This window comes from Acartia tonsa, chromosome 2, assembly GCF_053477335.1.
Source record: "Acartia tonsa isolate MP-2025a chromosome 2, ASM5347733v1, whole genome shotgun sequence".
NCBI lineage: Eukaryota > Metazoa > Arthropoda > Copepoda > Calanoida > Acartiidae > Acartia > Acartia tonsa.
In genome coordinates, this window is record NC_137261.1 from 44676818 (window position 1) to 44698516 (window position 21699).

A 21699-nucleotide genomic window follows, 5' to 3' on the forward strand; every position below is an offset into this window, starting at 1 on the left:
ATATTGGAACTCGCCATTCTCACCCCTCTTGAATACTAATAACAGTCTGGTTTATAGATTTTTTTTACAATAATATCACAGTGGATCATTTGTAACTGTACACCAACTATCCTATTGTAAATTATCTCGAATCAGAAGACTTTAAAAACCGACTTAAGTTCAGAAGAAAACCCAAATGTCCCATTGGAAAATGAACTTATTTTTGGCAAGTTTCAACTATTCTATTTAGGATGAACAATATCAGGTCTTGATTGTTTGTAAACGTTGGTTTTCAAAAGAGTTCAAGGACAAACGCAGGAGTAACAAACATCGGAGTGGATAAGCGTAAGAGTGTCTAAAAGTTTTTGTTAATTAAGTATATATTTCTTTACAGGTTATCTTAGGTTAGGTTAAGATAAAGGAATTTCTCGTATTCATTCGAATCCGGTGGATAGGAACCGGTTCTCATCCATACGAAAAAACTATGTCTAGCATCGTATTATATCCAGCTTTCTACGAATATAAAAATGTACAATCATAAGCCCCGAAGGCACGGGCTAAAAAAACTAGTTTTAATCTTATAATTGTACATTCTATATCCGCGGAAAGCCGTTTATAATACGATGAAAGAAATAACTAATACAAATCAGGGATAAGTGATAGGAAATCTGGCCATAAATTAGGTCCCGGCCTATTTTCGATAGGGATATTGCAATTTGCAACTTTTAACATTTCCTAATTAAATTAATTAATTGGTGGCCGCTCCTATTGGCTATTGCTCCAAACCAATAAGGCTCGGCTTGTTATGTATCAGCCAAGAGGCAATTGGCGGCTGGCAATATAAAAACGCCGTAAAGTGCGCTTCAAAAGTTTCTGCTACCAAAATGATAAAAAATAAAACATAACAATTGGTGTTTGATCAGTATCACTGAAAATTATAATCAAGTCTGCCCAGATTTACACATTCAAGAAAGGAACCTATAGAAAATAAAAAAGGGATTCCTTTTTTATTAAAACAGAAAGGCAAAAATAAAATAATATTGTTTTCTTTATTATTTACTTCCATATAGAATCTAATGTAAAATTATATTCTTGTGATTTTTGCTTGCAATGTTTTTTTTCTGAAATATAATATCATCAACGTAACACTTGTTTATGTTTGACAAGACAAAATGTAGAAACACTTGATATCTTTTGTTGCTCATCCAATTTACTGATTCAAGTACATAATACTTGCTAAAGTTATGTTGATAAGCCCCGTACTCTTGGACAAACACTTTTAGGAACTACTTTTCGAAACCGATCAATATCCGTTGGATTAGAACCGGTTCTCAGCATTAGTGAAAAATCATGTATAGTATTGTATTACAGGCAATTTTCCAATATTAAAATAAAACTTTTTAAAACAATACCAGTTTGTTTAGCCCAGGCCTTCAGCCCCTCGTAGTTCACAAAACTGGATTTAATTTTATAATATATTTTGTCTTGGAAAGCTGTCTATAATACGATGCGATTGTTTAATATGCTGTTTGGGTTTCATTTATGAATATGATAATTTTCCCATAATTAAAAAATAAAAATTATCATATGTATTAATGCACCCCAATGAGTATAAACTTAAACAATGAATCTGAAAGGTTGTTTCCACTCAAATCATCACTAAAAAATGCTCGTCTTTTTGTATTCAAGTCAAATCTAAGTAACAAGTCCGACGGCTTTGCTCTTCCTTATCATTTCAGACAACCAACCCTCTAATTGTGCAACCTTTGTCTGCCTAACATTGTATCAGTGTACCTGATATAAAGTACGTCTGTTTTGCTGGTGACCGGCTCAGCGACAGAACCACAGAAAGTTTTCCTCCTGTGCTCCTCGTCAGTTTTACCATCAAAAACCTGAAATTATAGTAAAGCTCATGTAAAAGTTAAAAATGCAAGGGGTTCGAATCTCGACTCATTAGCACATCACAACTAAAGACGTTAAAAACTACTTCTCCTACTAATATGTCTCGACAATAAACAGACGGAATTCATTACCATGCACTGTTTCCAGATAAAAGTCGTGCAATCAAAGATTGGTTGTTTGTTATTGAACCAATACCCCTGCTGTTTAGACATTTTGTCAGAAAAGGAGAGTTAGTTTTGCTCCCCTTAGTTGGACTTGATGTTAAAGTGTCATAGAGAGCACCCTAACACTATAGTTTTCTCAGATAGGGATAAAACATTGCACTATAAATTAATACTGGTCCCAAAACAATTTAATTTTCTAAAAATTATTGGTTCGTGGAAACCCCTTTCAACTATTCAAAGATAATAGATTATAATGGGCCGAAATTTATTTAAATATATAAATTATCTTTATTCTTTATAAGTTTAGAGAGCTTTAGAAAATGCGGCGGTAACAATTATTTTTGCATTAACCCATCCAAGAATAGATAAAATACGGTCTGCTTAACATTTAGGTGTACATACCATTGATCTTAAGGGATATAAAATAAACAAATAGTTATGTAAACCCCCAATTATGATAAACAAAATTAATCCTTCTTTTAATGAACATTAATGGTAGACAAAGATCAAGATTAAATTAAAGTTCTCAAATTTTTAAAACCCAACTAATGAGAGAACATATCTTTGTAAAAAATGTTGGTATCTGTATTATTTATAAGCCAATGTTCCCTCCCTTTCTATCTACAGACGGAAGTTTAAATTACTTTAAGTAGGTACATACATAAACACATCAGGGGGGGGGGGTTACGTTGGCTGTTTATTACAATAATACCAACATTTTTTTAAATAGCGTTTTCATATTCATTGGTTTAACAACTTTGGCGACTTTTGTTTGGTTGGTTCTTGAAGTTGAGTGTCCAAACTTTTTAACCACTAATTGGAATCTAAAAAAGGAGTAATTTTGTGTATCATTATTGGGGATAAACATCAATTTATCAGCCATTGTCTTATCCCTTTAGATCTCTATCATATATACAGTAAAAGGGTATTGGTGTACTTAACCGAAAATGGACCATTAATAAAGTGATTTAAGAAAAAAGTACTTTAGATTGAAGCTTAGCTAAAGACCATAAAGCTACTTCAACATAAGTCAAAAGAATAGAGAAAGAAAAATGTTCCAAAACAGTGATAAAAAGCCGTTTTTGTACTTTTACGTTAAAATCAAACAAATTAAAATAAATCTAAAGTAGAGAAATCGACTTTGTATGTAATTTTATTAAAATTAAACCTCATATTTAATAATTAAAATTTTGTCTGCACTGTTCTCTTTCTCTTAGTACAGGAACATTACTTCACTGCTCATGAAAGTTGTTATCGTTGTGTGTTTAATAATTTATTTTTAAATGAGGAAAAAAATTCTTTCAAAATCCGTTACCTAATAGGAATTAAAATGGATGACTAATTTTTATTTGTAGATGCTATACCATCAAATTCTGTCTAGTGGTGTGGTTGCACCCCTCCTCCCACAACACCTTTGTTGAAAAGGCTAGGGGGTGGAAGCCACTAGTTGAACCAAATTGCATAAAGTACTTCTTGCACTTTCCAGAATATGGAAAAATATCATCAACAGGGATAGAGACAGTCACTTCAATTTAGATTTTAAAAATTTATTTATTTGCAAAGCTATAAAATATATTTTTCTCGTCTGTTTTCAAAAATAAACATGACCACTGAACATTATAGCTTACTATATCCGTCTGTACGTCTGTTGTGCACCCATTTGATTTGGTGTTCTTATTTTTTATAATTATATATAATTATGGATATTGTTTAAATATGTTCCACCTGTCAAACCTACGCCAAAGTATGTTGACAAAAATTTCAATGTTATTGTGTTGATGAGTTATTCAATTCCAATGAAATTATAAAACTCTAATTACTGAGTTAAAATCATTCTAACAATTCCATTACGTTAAAAGATTAACTACACAGATATGAATACAAGAGCTATAATTCTTGTGTGTACTGTTGCTGTTTTACAGAATATCTATCCCAACACAAGCACCACTTACCTCTATAAAGTTGAAATTACAATCATTGGGTTCCTCAAGTTCATATTCAGAAAACTAAAACAAAATTTTCAATCAACTTGGATTGTCAGAAACAGAATTTACAAATATGACCAACAAAAATTAAACTAAATTGTAAAATTTAAGTTCTTGAATTTATCTAATCTAATTTTGTAAAAAATAATGCATTAATATGTAAAATTAAAGTTTTTTTTTGACATTTATCTGAAAACATTAAAAAATGCTTTAGTGTGGCTTTGAAACCGATTAATATCCGCTGGTATAGAACCGGTTTTCAACAGTACTGAAAAAAAGTATAGCATCGTATTACAGACCTTATATACCTTATAGTATATGACAGTATTTATTTTTAAAGTCTTTTCTATCCAATCTTAAACTTTTCTATCCACAATGGTTCAGTTCTTGTGGCAGGTTCCTTGTGGCTAGGGGTGAAGACACTGGTAATGGCAGGGAGGGAGGGGACATTCCCCAAAAGTGTATAATAACGTTTTCTTATTCTTTGGCTGAACATCTTTGGAGACATTTATTTTGATAGGTTGTTTTATTAAGTTGAGTGTCCAAACGTTTCAACCACTAATTGTAATCTATAGAAGGGGTAATTTTGTCTATCATAATTAAGAATGTGCATCAATTTATTGGCCATCGTCTTAACCCTTTAGCTCACTGGGTAATGTTCATGTGAGTGTCTACATATGCATGTGTTTGTGTATTAGGATAGCTATACAAAATTTCCAGCTATTCTACATTAATGTTTGTTTGTGTGTGTGCGTGTGTATGTAATGTGTGTATGCGCGTTTGTTTGTATGTATTGTGCGTACTTTATTTTACACTGATAGTAACTTAGTTTTTTTAGTAGCAAAGCCATTCTTTAATTAGAGTATTCTGTTCCTACATTCATACGAAGTAGAAGTATTTTAAGTACTATTTTAGATGCTTGCAAAAAGCTTGGCTGCGCCCCTAACATCTAGGGACCTTATACTCGAAGATATATTGAAAGGGCAGAAAAACAACCTAAAACTATACCTAGACTTACATATAAAGATAAAATAGCCTAAAACCATCTTAGGACCTATAAGAAGCTTCACTATAAAGGAGAACCATTTCGGTTCAGGGGCTAGCGAGATCATTCGCAACAGACAAAAAAGCTTACTACTTTCTATAAAAGGATTTATAGAACATACATATTTTATCTGAAAGGCTGAAAACCGGATTTAATCTTACAGGATTAAATACCCGGAGCAATTCTATATTTTTATCATATTATTTGTCAATATGCAGTAAAATGTCCCCAGAAGGTTAGGTAAATTAGATTATAGCTATGACAATGACATTATTCTACAAAATACTGCAATTTTTTTTTCATTATATTCTAAATAACTAGTGGCTCTGACATAGGTTTTTCTATCACAAATCGAATAAAAAAAATATAAGACACTAGTAACCAAATTAATTTTATAGGTAAAAAAAATGTGTTCTTTATACTTTTTGAGCCTAAAATGTTTGTTAGGGGATTTTTTTCTCCGGCTTTTTTGAAATTCAAGTAGTGCAGTTGCAATTATTATGCCTTTTGGTTAAAAAACACTTGTGTAAAAATTTTAACCATTTTGAACAAGTATTATGCCCAGTAATTTCACTTTGAAATTTTGACGTCCCCCTTATGGGGGTCAAAAAATCATTGCATCAGAACTATGGCTTCATGATAAACATAAACATAAACATATTTATTTGGGCATAAAAATTAAACAGAAAAATGTCATAAAATCAAAAAAATATAATATACAATTAAAATTACTATAACAATAAACAACATAAATCCTAATCAGTTCTGCCCGGGTAACCATGAATAGATCACTATGGATCTGTCTACTTTGCCCAAAATATATCAAACAAAGGTATCCTGGATCCCTAAAAAACGCCATTTTGAAAATTGGCCAATTTTTAGAGGTTTTTTGAACTTTTCTCAGGCTAGGAACAAGATATTTGGAAATTTCAAAAATTCCTGATTCTGTGGTAATACGACAACCAGACGGACAGGCAGTTTACAGAGTTGCTATGCTGTGACTTATCATAACAAACCCACTGCACTAATCTTATTATATCACCATCTATCTCATGACCGATGTTGACCCCGCTATCTAGCGGTCAAACTGGCCTGCCTAAATGTGGGGAGGGGCTCAAACATGCAACTATCACGCGCCCCTCACGCGCTTATATACCCGGGAGGCGCTGCCTCCCCTTTTTCCACCGCTGCCCCCACAGCCTGTCTACCGCCGGGAGCTAAGCCCTAGCGTCCCACACCCCCTTCAAACCTAACCATTGTTATAATCTGTTGTATATATATAGTAAACATTGCTTGTAAATATTATTCAGTTAAATATATAATTTCTGTATGACTAAATCCTGCTAGTTTGTTTTGGTAGAATAATTCAAGGCTAGGGCTCGTTGAACTCGAACTCGTTACCCTGTGGGCCGAGAACGCTCGGCTTACCAGAACTTGGTGTCAGCGTGTTTCAATCGAGCCTTACAGAAACTAGCCTATTCTACCTCTGATTGGACCCTTTGGCAAGTAAGGGGACAATCAGCCGCCAACTGAGAAGCCAACTGACCCGCGAGACGGCCTTTTTAGGTCGAATTTCCATCATTTTGAACGCAATATGTGGGCCTCTGGCCTACGGCAAGCAGATTTAGCCTGCTAAAAGCGCCAGTTAAGACGCTTTTTCCGTACCGTGTAGGAGTAGCGCTAGGTGCGCAGCCACGGTAATCGGATAATTTAGCTCAGACGGCTACAGAACTGAGTCTAATTTGGCAAGTGTAGCTGGGACAAGCCCCAGGACACCCAGGCCAAACCTACGAGACAGACAGCTGGGTGCTGGTCTCCTTGAGAAGGCAATGTGTGGCTGCGAAGCTTCAGCACACAAGTAAGCCCTACCACTGCGACGGATAGCAGATTTTGAGCCACAGGCACGGCAGGACGGGACATTCCCTGCCGCCGCCTTCCAGGATTCGAACCCGAGGCGCTGCAGGACGGGCCATTCCCTGCCATCATTTTCGGGATTCGAACCAGCGGCGCTGTAGGACGGGTCATTTCCTACCGCCGTCACCCCTCTGAACCTTGCAGGACGGACATTCCCTGCTGCCAGTGCTTCCAGAATCACACCTAGAGCTCCTAGTGATAACAACACATAAGTGTGTATAAATGTCAACCAAGTGATAAGAATAAATATAAAATTGTTGACCCAGTGATAATTAATAAGCTCTAGTGATTCGAAGCTACAGTCTAAGCCACCATGGTAAGCGATACCACCATAGCTGCGGTTCGGCCACCACCGAAGTTTCTGCCAACCCCAGCCGAACGGGAGGCCCCCTTGTCTCAAGGGCAGGACCTCCACTTCCCCTGCCATATCAGGGTGAGGTTTCCTACTCCTGACCCTGCCCAGCATGTACAGGTTGATGCCATGATCGATTCTGGCAACCGTGTACCAGGGTCTGCTGTAATTTCTGAACACCTCATGCACGCAATGGGCGTGCAGCGCATGTTAATTCCGGACAACACCCAAATCCTGACTGCTAACGAGGAAGGCCAGCCCCTCCAGGTAATAGGAAAATTGAAAGAATTATATATGGCAGTCTCACACACCCTTATACTCCATCTTTACCACGTGACTGTGGTCCGGAACCTCTCACACCCTCTGAACCTAGGAGGGTATTTTCTCAAGGAGTTCGGAACTAGGCTCTGTTTCGACATGCAACCACCTTGCTTGTGGGTGCGTGGGGAGTTTATCCCACTCCGTGGCGTCCCCATTGACCGGGAGACAGCCGAGAGAGAGCTGAGTTATGAAGGGCCTCTGCCAGGCCCACTGCCAGAGCAGCCGCGTGTGGTCGAGAAAGGCACGCACTGGGTGGATGCTGCGCTCAACGCCCATAAGGGGGCCAACCTGCTAGCCATGGGGTTGCCCCCAGTGCCCAAGGTGCCGCGGGAGAACCTGCCAACAACGTTCCCTGAGATTGCCAGCCCTCCAGAACCAATCTTCTCCTCCGACACCTTTATCAACGGCCAGCCGTGTCCACCTGGCCCCCTCTACCTGGGACCCCCAGCCAGTCAACCAGCCAAGCCCGAGTCCAGACCCGTCAAGTCGCGGTCTGATGCACCCGGAGCCACACTCAACTCCCAGGAATCAGCCTCTCCCGGCGCCGTGCCCGTCAAGTCGTGGCCGGCTGCCTCCGGAGCCATGCATGGCTCCGCTGCCTCAGCCTCTCCTAGCGCCGAGCCCGTCAAGTCGCGGCCGGACGCCCACGGAGCCCAGGCTGGACCCAGCGCCTTGGCCTCTCCCAGCGCCGAGCCCGTCAAATCGTGGCCGGACGCCCTCGGAGCCACACTTGGCTCCGACACGTCAGCCCCTCCCGAGGCCGAGCCCGTCAAGTCGCGGCCGGTGGCTCCCGGAGCCGAAGCTGACCCCACACCAGCCACGTATAGGCTAAGCGCTGTCACTCCAACTGACGGCCAGCCACCCCAACTTCGCACGGCCAAGCGGGTGGTCTTGCCTGGCCGCGGTGTCATGGCGGTCCCTGTTGAGTTAGTAGGCCACCGCACCAAGGATGCCATCCAACTAGCTGCCCCAGAACAGAGGTTTGGGGAGGATCTTGTCATCCCAGAAGGCCTGTATGCCCACAGGCCTGGATCCGCCACTGTGTTTCGAGTGCTGGTGGTAAATGAAGGGGAGACGCCCCTCCTGCTGGACGCTGGCCTCCCAGTGGCAGGGGAGCTGGTCAAGCCCGACATTTTAGAGGTTTCTGATAAGCCTCCTCCGAGTCTCCACTCGTTCCAAGAGCCTGTTGAGCCCCCAGACATGCAGGAGTTATGGGAGGCCCTTGAGATGGAAGACAACGAGTTCCTGCGCAAGGATCCCTTGCTCAAAAAGGAGGTTTGGACCATATTATCAGAGTACAGGGACGTCTTCTCCAACTCTACCCCCGGCTGCACAGATGTAGTCGAGCTGCAGCTGCGCCTCAAGCCAGGGACCCAGCCGATCCGCCAGAGATTTAGGGATCTGAACCCGCGGCAGGAGGCTGAACTGGAGAAACAATTGGACACTTGGCTACAGGAGGGAGTCATAGAGCCGTCAGACTCCGCCTGGAGCAGCCCCTTGGTGCCCATCAAGAAGAAGGACGGGAGCACCCGCTGGGCCGTCGACTACAGAGCCCTCAACAAGTGCCTGGAGCTGGATAGCTACCCTCTGCCCAGGATCCAGCAGCTGGTAGAACGAGCTGGAGGGCACCGCGTCTACAGTGCCCTAGACGCGGTGGCCGCATACTACACCATCCGTGTGTCTGAGGACAGCCGGCCCTGCACCGCCTTCACCACCCCCAGAGGCTTGTATCAATGGAAAAGGATGCCCTTTGGCCTGGCTACGGCACCATCTGTCTATTCCAGATTTATTGCAGGGGTCCTAAACCCATTAGGCACAGCCAACCTCCAGTCATACCTTGACGACGTCCTGACCTTCCACCAGGATACCTGGGCCCACCTGGCTAGGCTCCGAGAGGTCTTGGAAGCCCACCGCAGGGGAGGAATCCGCCTCAAGCCAGCCAAGACTAAGCTGTTCCGAGCCAAGGTGGATTATCTGGGCCACACCCTCAGCCGTGAGGGGATAGCCATGCAAGAGGATTATATTGACCGTATCCTGGACTGGCCGGCCCCCAGCACCCCCAAAGATTTGCTGGCGCTTCTGGGGTTCTTTGGATACTACCGCCTGTTCATCCCAGAGTATGCCGACCTCACCTACGAGATGAATCGGCAGAAGACGGCCAAGACCCTAGCCTGGACACCTGAGATGGAAGCCCAGCTGCTGCAGCTCAAGGACAAGTTCCGTCAAGCCCCCATCCGAGCGCCGCCCAGGTTTGACTTGCCAGCGGTATTCCAGCTCACCACAGATTTCAGCAGCCGCGCCATCTCTGCCATTCTGAGTCAATGCCAGGACGGCAAGGAGAGACTGATTGCCGCCGTGGGGCGCAAGACAACCAACCCCGAGACTCGCTACCCGTCCTGGAAGGGAGAGATGGCCGCCATTATGTATGGAATCCGGAAATTCCACGGCATCTTGTCCTACCGCAGCTTCCAGATCAACACTGATTCCTCAGCCTTGCTACAGATGAAGTCACTGAACACATCCACAGGGATGGTGGCCCGCTGGCAAGAGGAGCTAGCGGCCCTAGATTTTACTGTCTGCCACCGTCCTGGCACCCAGAACACCAACGCTGACGCCCTCAGCCGCCGGGAGGACGCCAACATGCCAACGGCCAGCGCCGAAGAATTAGCAGAGCAGGCTGAGTATATCCATAACCTTGGCCAGCTAGGGGAGTCCGCAGCCAGCCGGCCCCCTGCCGCCCGACTGGACCCAGCTAGAGTGCTAGAAGCCCAGACACAAGACCCTCTCCTGCTCCGTGTCCGCCAGTGGGTGGCTGATGGCAGAGCCCCAACCAAGGCTGAGCTGCGCGGCAAAGAACGAGACGAGCAGCAGTACGCCAGCCGCTTCCCAGCCCTGGGACTTGACGAGCATGGTTGCCTCACCACCACTGACCAGACCCTGACAGGGGAACGGACAAGATACCTGCTGCCTTCGGCCCTCCAGCAGGACGCGTTCTTTCTAGCCCATGGGACCCCCATGGCTGGACACTTTGGGATGGACGCGACTATCGCCCGCGTTGCCATGCACTTCTGGTGGCCCAACCTGGCCCGTGACGTCCGCCTGATGGTTCAGACTTGTCCTGAATGTGTCCAGAAGGTTACCAAGGAAAGGTTGAAGCAAGGGATACATGTACCCTCCCGCCAGGGGTATCCACAGCAAGTCCTGTTCATCGACCTGGTGGGGCCGCTGCCAGAGACCCCAGCTGGGAACCGCTACATCCTCACCTGCCAAGATGGGTTCAGCCGGTTTGTCAGCCTCTACGCCATCCCCAACAAGCGCACCCTCACGGTGGCTGAAGCCCTGCTGCACCGCCACCTGGCCACGTTTGGATGCCCCCTGAAGATCCACTCCGATAATGGGATGGAGTTCACCGGCCAGGTATTCCAGGAACTGGCCTCCAGGCTTGAGATTGGCCTGACACATCCACCACCCTACAACCCACAGTCCAACCGAGTGGAAAGGTTCCATCGGACGCTCAATACCGGCATGCGTCTGTTTTTAGACAGAGACGACAACAACTGGGAGCCCCACTTGCCGGCCATTGCCTTTGCCTACAACACCAAGGCCTGCAGATCTACCGGCGTGACCCCGTTCCTGGCCTTCTTTGGGAGAGAGGCCAAGCTTCCGGTGGACATGGTGCTCCGGCTGCCAGAAACAGAATATGCCTCGGTTCCAGCCAACGTCCAAGCCCTCCTGAAACGTTACTATGCAGTGTATGATGCCATCCAGCAGAAGGAGGAGGGAGCCATCCGGAGGAGCGCGGCAGCCTACGAAGGCACGGCCAAGTATGAGGTTGGAGACTTGGTCTGGTACCTGGCCCCCCGCCTGGTGCCAGGGAAGGCAGCCAAGATCACCAAGAGATGGACTGGTCCCTGGAAGGTAGTGAGGAAAGCTACAGAAGTCCATTATGTCATCAAACCTGCCTCTCCAATAGCCAGGATCTCGGAAGTTACCGCGCATGTAGGCCGACTGCGCAAATACACTGGAGATGTGACTGCCCACCAGATTCCAGCAGACATTCAAGTTGACGTGGACGGCGACGAGGATGCCACCGAGCTGCCGGTTGGAGCGGCGGCGCCCGCAGCTGGCGACCCAGGACAGTTCCCAGTGCACCAGCCGGCCGCAGCCGCCCCACAGCCCAGCGGCCAGGATCGTGACCCAGTAGAAGAGGACCTGCAGGAGCAACCCAACGAACCACCGCCGCCGCCGCCAGTTCCAGAGCCCCCCAGAGATGCCATTTGGAATCCTGATACAGACATGGAGCACCTGCCAGCCAGCAGCGAGCCTGTAGAAGGAGAAGCAGCTGTTGCAATGGAAGAGGCCGCCCCAGAGGACGAAGCTGAAGCCATGTGCCCCCTGTTGATGACAGCTATCCCTATCCGGGTAGGAGCTAGGAGGCCAAGCAACCTGAACCAAGCAGGCGCCCCCATGGAATTTTATGCGCCCTCATCCATCGTCATTCCCCCCTTGGGAACCACCAGAGTTAGCCTAGGCCTCCGTGTCCAGCTACCCGCTGAGGCAGAGCTAGTCCTGCAGACGAGGCAAAATTTCCAGCGCCGGGGCCTGGCCGTCGCCAACCCCCGTCTAGAAGCCAACCAGGAGCTGACAATGCTGATATCCAACCACAGCCAGACCGAGCAATGAGTGTCCCGTGGAGCCTGTGTAGCCAGAGCTGTCCTCCATCGAGCTGTGCCCCAGGAAGAGCCTGTCCTGCGCAGACATAGGTTGTCGTATCCCCAGGTTCAAGGCCTGGTGGCTCGAGAGCCACGCAACCCTTGAAGGGGAGGTTGTGGTAATACAACAACCAGACGGACAGGCAGTTTACAGAGTTGCTACGCTGTGACTTATCATAACAAACCCACTGCACTAATCTTATTATATCACCATCTATCTCATGACCGATGTTGACCCCGCTATCTAGCGGTCAAACTGGCCTGCCTAAATGTGGGGAGGGGCTCAAACATGCAACTATCACGCGCCCCTCACGCGCTTATATACCCGGGAGGCGCTGCCTCCCCTTTTTCCACCGCTGCCCCCACAGCCTGTCTACCGCCGGGAGCTAAGCCCTAGCGTCCCACACCCCCTTCAAACCTAACCATTGTTATAATCTGTTGTATATATATAGTAAACATTGCTTGTAAATATTATTCAGTTAAATATATAATTTCTGTATGACTAAATCCTGCTAGTTTGTTTTGGTAGAATAATTCAAGGCTAGGGCTCGTTGAACTCGAACTCGTTACCCTGTGGGCCGAGAACGCTCGGCTTACCAGAATTCTACTCCTCAAGACCTATTCAGGGAGCACCATGAAGCCATAGTTCTGATGATGATTTTTTGACCCCCATAAGGGGGACGTCAAAATTTAAATTTCAAAGTGAAATTACTGGGCATAATACTTGTTCAAAATGGTTAAAATTTTTACACAAGTGTTTTTTCACTAAAAGGCATAATAATTGCAACTGCACTACTTGAATTTCAAAAAAAGCCGGGGAAAAAAATCCCCTAATGTTTATTGTGTATAAAAATTTATTTTTACCCGTTTTGTAAACACATTTTGATCATTTAGCAGCAAATCTGTAGAGGCAACAAAACTTTTAATTAATAAATTAAGCCAAAATAATGAATATAAAACTTTTAACTTGTTCTATGTTCAAAATTAGAAACAAGATATTATCACTAGGATGTTTGTCAGTTTGTCTGTTAAGTACAGTGAAGCTTCATACAGGTCTGGAGGTGGGTTCTTAAAAAACATTATTTATTGTAGCAAAATCACTAGGATGATTTTTGTAAAAAAAATCTTCCCAAGTAATAGAATGTCTGTTTGTCTATCTGTCTCTGTGGTATTTCCGAAAGATCAAGATAACCCTGTGATAACTGCTATGGCTCTTATTTCTTAAGCTTTATAAAGGTTCCAAGTAGATTTTTTTCTAAGGGGTGGGGGGAGGCGGGGAGGTTAACTATTCCCTTCTAAAATCAAAATTGCCTCTAAGGGCGCAGCTGCTTACAAATGTATTATTGTTTGACCTGTTTCGAAAAAAAGTTTATTGGAAAAAAAGTCTTCGACAAAAATAATAATAGTTTTCCCTGATCTTTCTTTACATTTCTGCATGGTTTTACTTGTCTCTATTTATATGTTTCATAACAATTCAATTAAAATAAAAATGTATGTGTATAGATGTATAAGCAAGACAACTACCTAGCCCTAGTGGTGGAGACCCTTTTCGTCTGCTAGTAAATTACTTTCTGTTCTAAGGCCAAATAAAAATGTGGACAAGGTCCCCACCCTGGGTGTAGAGTTACATATAGCTCGTGTTCCCTCTATATCTTTACTTTAATATTGAAATAAAACTGAAATTTGGAGTTTCCCATTTTACTGTGCGAGAAAGGGAAGATAGAAAATTTGCTTTGACTTTCCATTGTATTTAGAATATTATTCTTTCAATGTAACAAATTTGTTTGCATATTTAGATTTGTAAAAATCAAACTTGTTTTCTACTGAATAATTAAAATTTTTTTAGTTGTCAATAGGTTTTTCTATTTATTATTATTTGTATCATATTTTTTTACTTTTAAATTTTTTAGAATATTTTGGCCTGAACATTTTGATTTCTCCATATTATCAACATTACTGAATCAAACAAAAATTTTTGAAAAATATTATGCAAAATTGAAATAGAAGTTATTAGGAATTAAAGAATTAATGTCTTGATTATACAAAATACCTATATTAGAATTTTTATTTTATTCCCTAAAATAAAGTTATGTTGTTTTGTGGCAAATGTAAATTGTATTGTGAGCAGCCTGTGTTAATTTTCTGGACAATTACCCGCAAAATTCAATAGTTCTTGGTTAACATTGACAAAATACAATTTCAACAATTATACACCATTTAATTTGTACAATTTTCAATAACCAAATTTTTAAAATTAAATTAATTATAATCACAACTTCCCGAAATTTTTTTTATTCCTCACATATACTTTAGAGGCACGATTTTTGCATGGGTTAAAAAAACTTTGTATTGGTATTAAACAGATCTCGAACATTTTGCTTGGGGTAGGGTCAACCCAAGAAAGTATTTACCACACTCTCAGCTTTTATTTTCAGTATCATTCTTCAAACTGAAAGATTACAGAAGTAGAAAAAAACCTGATTGTAATTTGCATTTAATCCACACAGTACATAATATACGAGTTTTGTAATAGAAAGTAAGTTAATATGAGTGTTAACTACAAACTCTTTTCAGGGACGTCCTAGCTTTTAATCTTCTGGTGGGTAAAATTAGGGGATTCACAGGTTTTACGGGGTTTGATCTAAAGTATTTTTAAATATTGAAAGGGTGTGAGGGTAAAATGATGAGGTGTTTTAGGTGGGTAAACAGTAAACACCCCTTTACCTTCAACCTTGGACGTCTATGACCTTTTTTGGACATTATCTTCACTGCTGCTTTTGATTTTTTTTTGTTTTTCACAAATGTTTTCTCTTTATATAACCGTATTTTTAACCTCATGAGGGTATTTTTGGTTTCTAATAAAAAAATTTAAAGATGTTTATTTCATCCATTATATAAATATTTTGTGTATGAAGATTGCATTTATTGATGGAAATTTATGGACAACCTAATCAAGATGCAAAAATACACTCCAAAAGTATTAAAGACAACAAATTGCAGAACAAGTATAATTTTTGTTGTAACAGTATAATTTAAAGCCCACTGTCTCTTTTCTTCTTGTATTGGGAAAATTTTTGATCAATTTATAAAAATATCAAAAAGACGCATTTTCGTGTTTCCACAGTTAGATATATCAATACAAAGTCGACTAACCTAACAGTCATTTATTTAAAGTCAGAAAGATGGCTAATATGTGTTTATCTTTATTTGAATGACTGTAAGACAAAGTGAATAAATATGTTGCAATTATATCTAATATATTTACATAGAAAATGAAGGTCGCTAATTATGTATTTATATAATACAACAATATTAGATACAATTACATTACATTTTCTATGCGATTATTTTTGCAAAAAAGCAGTATAATTTTTTCTGCATCGAATAATACAAAGTAATTGATAATATTTCATGAGATATTTTATGTAGATATTCACAATAACATTATTTTATTGATTAGGACCTAAACCTGTATTTTTTACAATTAATGAATTGTGATATTACGTGATATAAGTAAAGCAATTGATAGAAATAAATAGGATATAAGAAACCACTTGAGTTATCTTTGCAAATTTTATAATTGACGGGGGTTAAATGAGGGTTTTCAAAGATTTTAGGTAGGTAATCTATTGTATTTTTATGAATTTTGAGGTCAATAAAATTAGGAGTTTCAAAGTTTAAGGAGGGTTAAAATCCCCTTACCCCCACCCTTGAACGTGCATGTTATTATCTGTATATAGATAAGTTTACTCTGTTGTGATCTAATAATCCATGTGCACTCCAGAGGAACTCTATGATAAATAATTATTACCTGTATATAGATAAGTTTACTCTGTTGTGATCTAATAATCCATGTGCACTCCAGAGGAACTCTATGATAAATAATTATTACCTGTATATAGATAAGTTTACTCTGTTGTGATCTTATAATCCATGTGCACTCCAGAGGGACTCCATGATAAATAATTATTACCTGTATATAGATAAGTTTACTCTGTTGTGATCTAATAATCCATGTGCACTCCAGAGGAACTCCATGATAAATAATTATTACCTGTATATAGATAAGTTTACTCTGTTGTGATCTAATAATCCATGTGCACTCCAAAGGGACTCCATGATAAAGAACTATTACCTGTATATAGATAAGTTTACTCTGTTGTGATCTAATAATCCATGTGCACTCCAGAGGGACACCATGCTTGCTAGCGAAGTTCATCTGGGCTTCAGATATGTTGGATGTTCCTAAGAATATAAAACTATCATTCTTTATTCTCTATGCAGGCAATGTCTGTCATTTATGTAATACCCCAATCCCATCCTAATTCACCATTAATACTATTTTCAAGGTTCGTCAAAATTCTCTGAGAAAGTTGCCATGCTACACAAAATATATAATTCTGATTGTTATGATTTAAACTGCATTCTTTAGCAAAAAAGATTGACCATTTAAGTTTGTCCAACCAAGGCATCTAATATTTTAAATATTTTTGTAGAGATAATATGATACATGGATATATAAACGGAAGATATGAAAAATATCTAACTATAAAGCTATATTAGTCAGAAAAAATATTGATTAAAATGAACGCGGTCTAATTGCTTATTGCCCTAATGATATTCCAATATCTTTGAAATATGAATCGAAATATTGTGTCTTGAACCAGAGTTTCATATATTCTAATAAAGTGTACCTGGCTAAAATAACGATACACCCAATTTATCCCCTCCCTTCCCACTGGATGAACGAACCGACCAATAAATGATGTCCATATTAGCAACATTAATTGACGACAAATTTTCCCCTGTCAAAATATCCATGTATTCTATATCCATTAAACTAAATAATGACCAAGAAATGCACTTACCAATGAAGTCTTGATTTCCACCCACTTCAAATTCACACTTGGGTATGTAGGGCAAAGATTCCAGAGGGTTCTGAATATACTCATAAACAGCCTAGCACACACACACTCCATCAATCATCTTTCATTTTGTGCCAGGTTTGTAGCAACCCCAATTTACAAATTTGTACGACATTTCAATACTTATCCTATTATATAGACACTATTAATTTTTCCACCCACCAAGAAAATAGCTTAAAACCACTACATGACCAGTAGGTATATTCCCTGAGTAGTAGAGCCCAGTGGTTACTGTGATCTCAAGCTTAAAACAGACATTGTTCTATTTTGTATTGTTAATATGTTAATATGTTTGTCCGTTTATATCTTGCTAAACAATGAGTTGATTATTTTGTTTTAGGGAAGCTTAACGTAGGTTCATGGATGGTTCTAGGAAATCTTTTTAAAAGAAGGCGTCTTAACTTTTTTGCTTTTTATTTAAGATAGCTAGCCGGTTCTTTTAGTAAGTAATAGATGTAAAATGGTCCATAGATTTCAAATATGCAATCGGTTTTTTTGTAGACCTCTTATTTTTGAAGTAATTTAAGTTTTAAAAAAAATAATTAAGTCAGTTTTAAGGTACTAAAACGCAAAAAAATAAAAAAAGAAAATTGCCAGTATGAACAAAAATAGTAAGATCTTTAATTTGACACCTTACTTTCAAAATTCTGTTGAGTAATTATTGAAAAAATCTATTTTTTTAACTTTTAATAAAAACTTTAAACCTAAATATTTTCTCAAACAGACATAAAAAATATGGGTTCATATATACCTTTAGAATCAGAAAAATATTACGAATCCATTTTAAGCAAAATTGAAAAAGTTTTATAAAACTATAATAAAAAATATAAGTGTCTTAACCTCTTTTCGAGGAAGCTTTGTGTTTATCAAGTGCAAAATTAATTCCTTATCATTATTCAAGAATTAAGCGCAAATGTCGTCTTTTTTGACTTTCCCTTCATAAAGTGACGCAGCATGGATTGTTTATATGCGCCCACGTTTTTCACTTTTGAATGAGATATGAGAGTGTGAAGATTTCGGAGAACAAAATTGGGCCTATCATTGGTCTCATAGTGTGTGAACGACCCTAGTATACCAGGGATTTGAAACCATAAGAGCTTCAGGTAGAATTTGTTAATTTTATAAGGAAGAATGGTGTATAGGACGATTATATGTAGTTTTAAAAGGCTTTAGCCAGCTAAGCATGATACTTAATTATGATTAATATATGTTTTAGTAATTTTTATGTGCCTTATTGTTGCATTTAACAATGATTTATTAAACCAAATAATTTTCCTTTAAAGCCAAAGTTTCCAAAGATTTTTACCGTAGAGAAAAATGATTTTTAAAAAGCAAATAAGATTACGTGGTTATAAATAACTGGAATTATGAACTAATTGATATTGTAATTTCAGGTCTTTGAAATAATTTCATCAATAAATCTATATTCAAACCTGCTGTTGAAACTTGATGGTTCCTGGTATTGGGGGTTTGTATGTTCGCCAACTGATCTCGTGAACTTCCCGCTAATTCGGAAGTCAAGCTCAACCAAAGTGTCATGGTTGAGACAATTTCAAAGTATCTGATGAATAGGCGTTAGCATTCATCAAGAGATCAATAGCATCCAGTGAATTATTGATGCAATAAACATTGACAATTTTTCTGTGAAATAATTACCTAGTGAATCAATATGGTGCTCACTAAAAAGCAGAAAATTGAGCGAGCTATCGCTATTGGCAATGAAAGGCTAGAGGTGTTTGACGAACAGATAAAAGTGTTTTATGAAAATCTAAAAGCCTGCCAAAGTTTTAGTTCATGTGAAAATGTGAATTTAAAATCAATTCGTGACATTTTTAGTGAGGTCAAGGACCAATCTGACCTAATAAAAAGTCTAAAACCTGTCGTGGATACTAGTGAGCTGCGCGAGTTCAAGCGTGATTTGGATAAAGCTAGTGAGCAGAAAACTGTTGCAGATAAAGTTTATGCGTCGTTGGAGCAGTGTACAAAAATTCTGTACTGGCTTGACAATGATTCAGACGACGCGAGGTCAAGCACTGTCGCCAGGAACCTCGACGTCATTGAGAAGGTGAAGATGGACATGGGAGTGCTTAAAATTTCCATGGAGTTGCGCCAAGAAGTACGTGATATGTACCGAAGGCTTAGAGAGATGGAACGTCGTTCATCTAACTTGGATGAGAGTGGGACACCTGCCATTCTCTCCAGAAGTATGTCTGCCGTGGATATTCGGAGTTCCAACCCGCAGTATGGGCGCTGGGACAACAGTTTGTTGCCGTCGTTCGACGGTACTGACACGGATTACCCAAACTTTAAACAGGTCTTTAAGGATCTATGCTCTGGTTATGGATTTGCTGACCAGAGGTTAAGTCTGATGCTGTGTATGGAGAAGGTGATAACCAACCCGGAACTACGCAAGCAAGTGTCAGCGATTAGAGATCATAATGAACAATGGGCGTTTCTTGATCAGATGTTTTTATCAAACACTCGCCGGTTCATGAGGATTTTAACTAAGCTGAACAAGATGAAACCTGTGGATAAACCTGTGGACGTGGTTAGCGCAATTGCTACCTTCAAGAGCATGATGCAGGAGGTAGAAACCATCGTAGGTTCTGCAGCTAAGGATTACAATCACCTAACTCTTATTCATATTTTTAAAGACAAGTGCCCTGAAAATTTGAGAGAGAAGATTATGATGGAGCTAGGTAGCATGAACCAACCAAACATCCAGAAGATTGTAGAACTGCTGGAGAGGACCAGGGGTGCCATGTTGGCCGGTGATATGGCCTATGACACTAACGCCGGCAAGAGAAATCGTGATAGAGCTGCCGCCGCGCAAGTGTCTGGCCGCAGTGACAATGAGAATGGAAAGGCTGGAAAGGACAAGGCTTCCAAGTGGAACAGTGCATGTCCTGTTGAAAATTGCGAGGATAAACATCCTATTTTCCGTTGTCCCACATTTAAGAAGATGGATGTTGTTGACCGAAAAAAAGTTGTCCAGCAGAATAAGTTGTGTGAACTCTGCTTGTGTGATGGTCATGCTGCTGACAATTGTAATAAATCGGATAAGCTTGGTGTCTGTGGCACCAATAATTGCGACGGTTATCATAGTCGTATGTTGCATGAGGCTAGTGCTAGTGTGAATACAGTCTACAAATCAAGTTCTGAGCCTAGCACATGTACCTTCCTGCTGCAAATAGTTCCAGTTGTAGCACCTGGCGGCGGCGCCTGCCATGCCGCCGTCATGTTTGATTCGGGTTCGAGTCTACCACTTATATCTGAGAAGATGTCCCACAAGTTGAAGCTGAAATCTACCGGCAGATATACAAACATTTCTGTTGCTGACGGTAGAGAATCATCCTGCCGCAATGTGGTGTTCTATCTGAAGGACAGGGATGGTAATTTGAGAGAATTTGAGGCAGCTGTTATGCCTAACCTCGGAGGTGGCAACGAGATGCGCTCGGTCCATCCGGAAACCGCCGCCGACATATTTAAGATGCCGCCAGAAAGATTTACATATATTAGTGGAGGCTTAGATATCATCATTGGAAATACACATCCTGACGTGTTTCCATCAACCTACCAGAAAGTGGGCCAGTCTATGTTGTGGCGAACCATTTTTGGTAGTGGTTTTATCTGTACAAGTGCTGACTATGGAGCTGGTCAGCAGAAATCTGCGGTTGGTACTACCGTAGCTGTTGATAATGAACCGGTTGGTACTGCCGTAGTTATTGATAATGAGCTGGTTGGTACTGCCGTAGCTGTTGATAATGAACCGGTTGGATCTGCCGTAGCTGCTATTATTGAACCTGTTGGTTCTGCTTGTAACGCTGCTGATGAACTTTTTGGTTCTGCTAGTGCCGCAGCCGTTGACAACATGGCTACGGCGGGTGTTGCCGTGGCTAATATTGATAATGATGTTAGTTGTGCTGCAGTTATTCCTGATGATATTGGTAACGATACTGTAGCCGTTGAGAATATTGTTACGGCGGGTATTGAGCCGCTGAATGATTCGGTTCCAGCCGGACAAGAGCCGACGGGAGTTTCGGTTCCGGCTGGACAAGAGCTGATCAGAGTTTTGGTTCCAGCTGGACAAGAGCCGACGGGAGTTTCGGTTCCAGCTGGGCAAGAGCCAATAAGAAATTCTGTTCTGGCCGGACAAGAGCCGACGGGAGTTTCGGTTCCGGCCGGACAAAAGCCGGTAGATGATTCTAAATTTTATGACAGTCACACTTTTATTACTTGCCCTGGTGCTGTCATGAATCAAGAATCGACTTGGCTGCTGCCAACCTTGCCGCCCGACACAGGGTAAGAGGCCTGCAAATGGCGGGTGGAAATATGGCGGGTGTTGCCGCCAGAAAGTCATTGAAAAATTTCAAACCACACATATCTAATCTACAACATAA

General features: G+C 41.2%; 1 protein-coding gene across 1 annotated transcript in view; it reads right to left on the reverse strand.

The window, feature by feature from the left end:
• Positions 1–21699, reverse strand: part of LOC145311951 (neuropilin and tolloid-like protein 1) — a 72544-nt gene that overhangs the window by 18637 nt on the left and 32208 nt on the right. The window contains exons 9-12 of the mRNA XM_080151020.1: positions 17243–17333; positions 16510–16619; positions 3998–4051; positions 1774–1871 (exon numbers count right to left, since the gene is read on the reverse strand). Coding sequence (XP_080007146.1) covers positions 1774–1871; positions 3998–4051; positions 16510–16619; positions 17243–17333 — 353 coding nt within the window. The remainder of the gene's footprint in view (positions 1–1773; positions 1872–3997; positions 4052–16509; positions 16620–17242; positions 17334–21699) is intronic.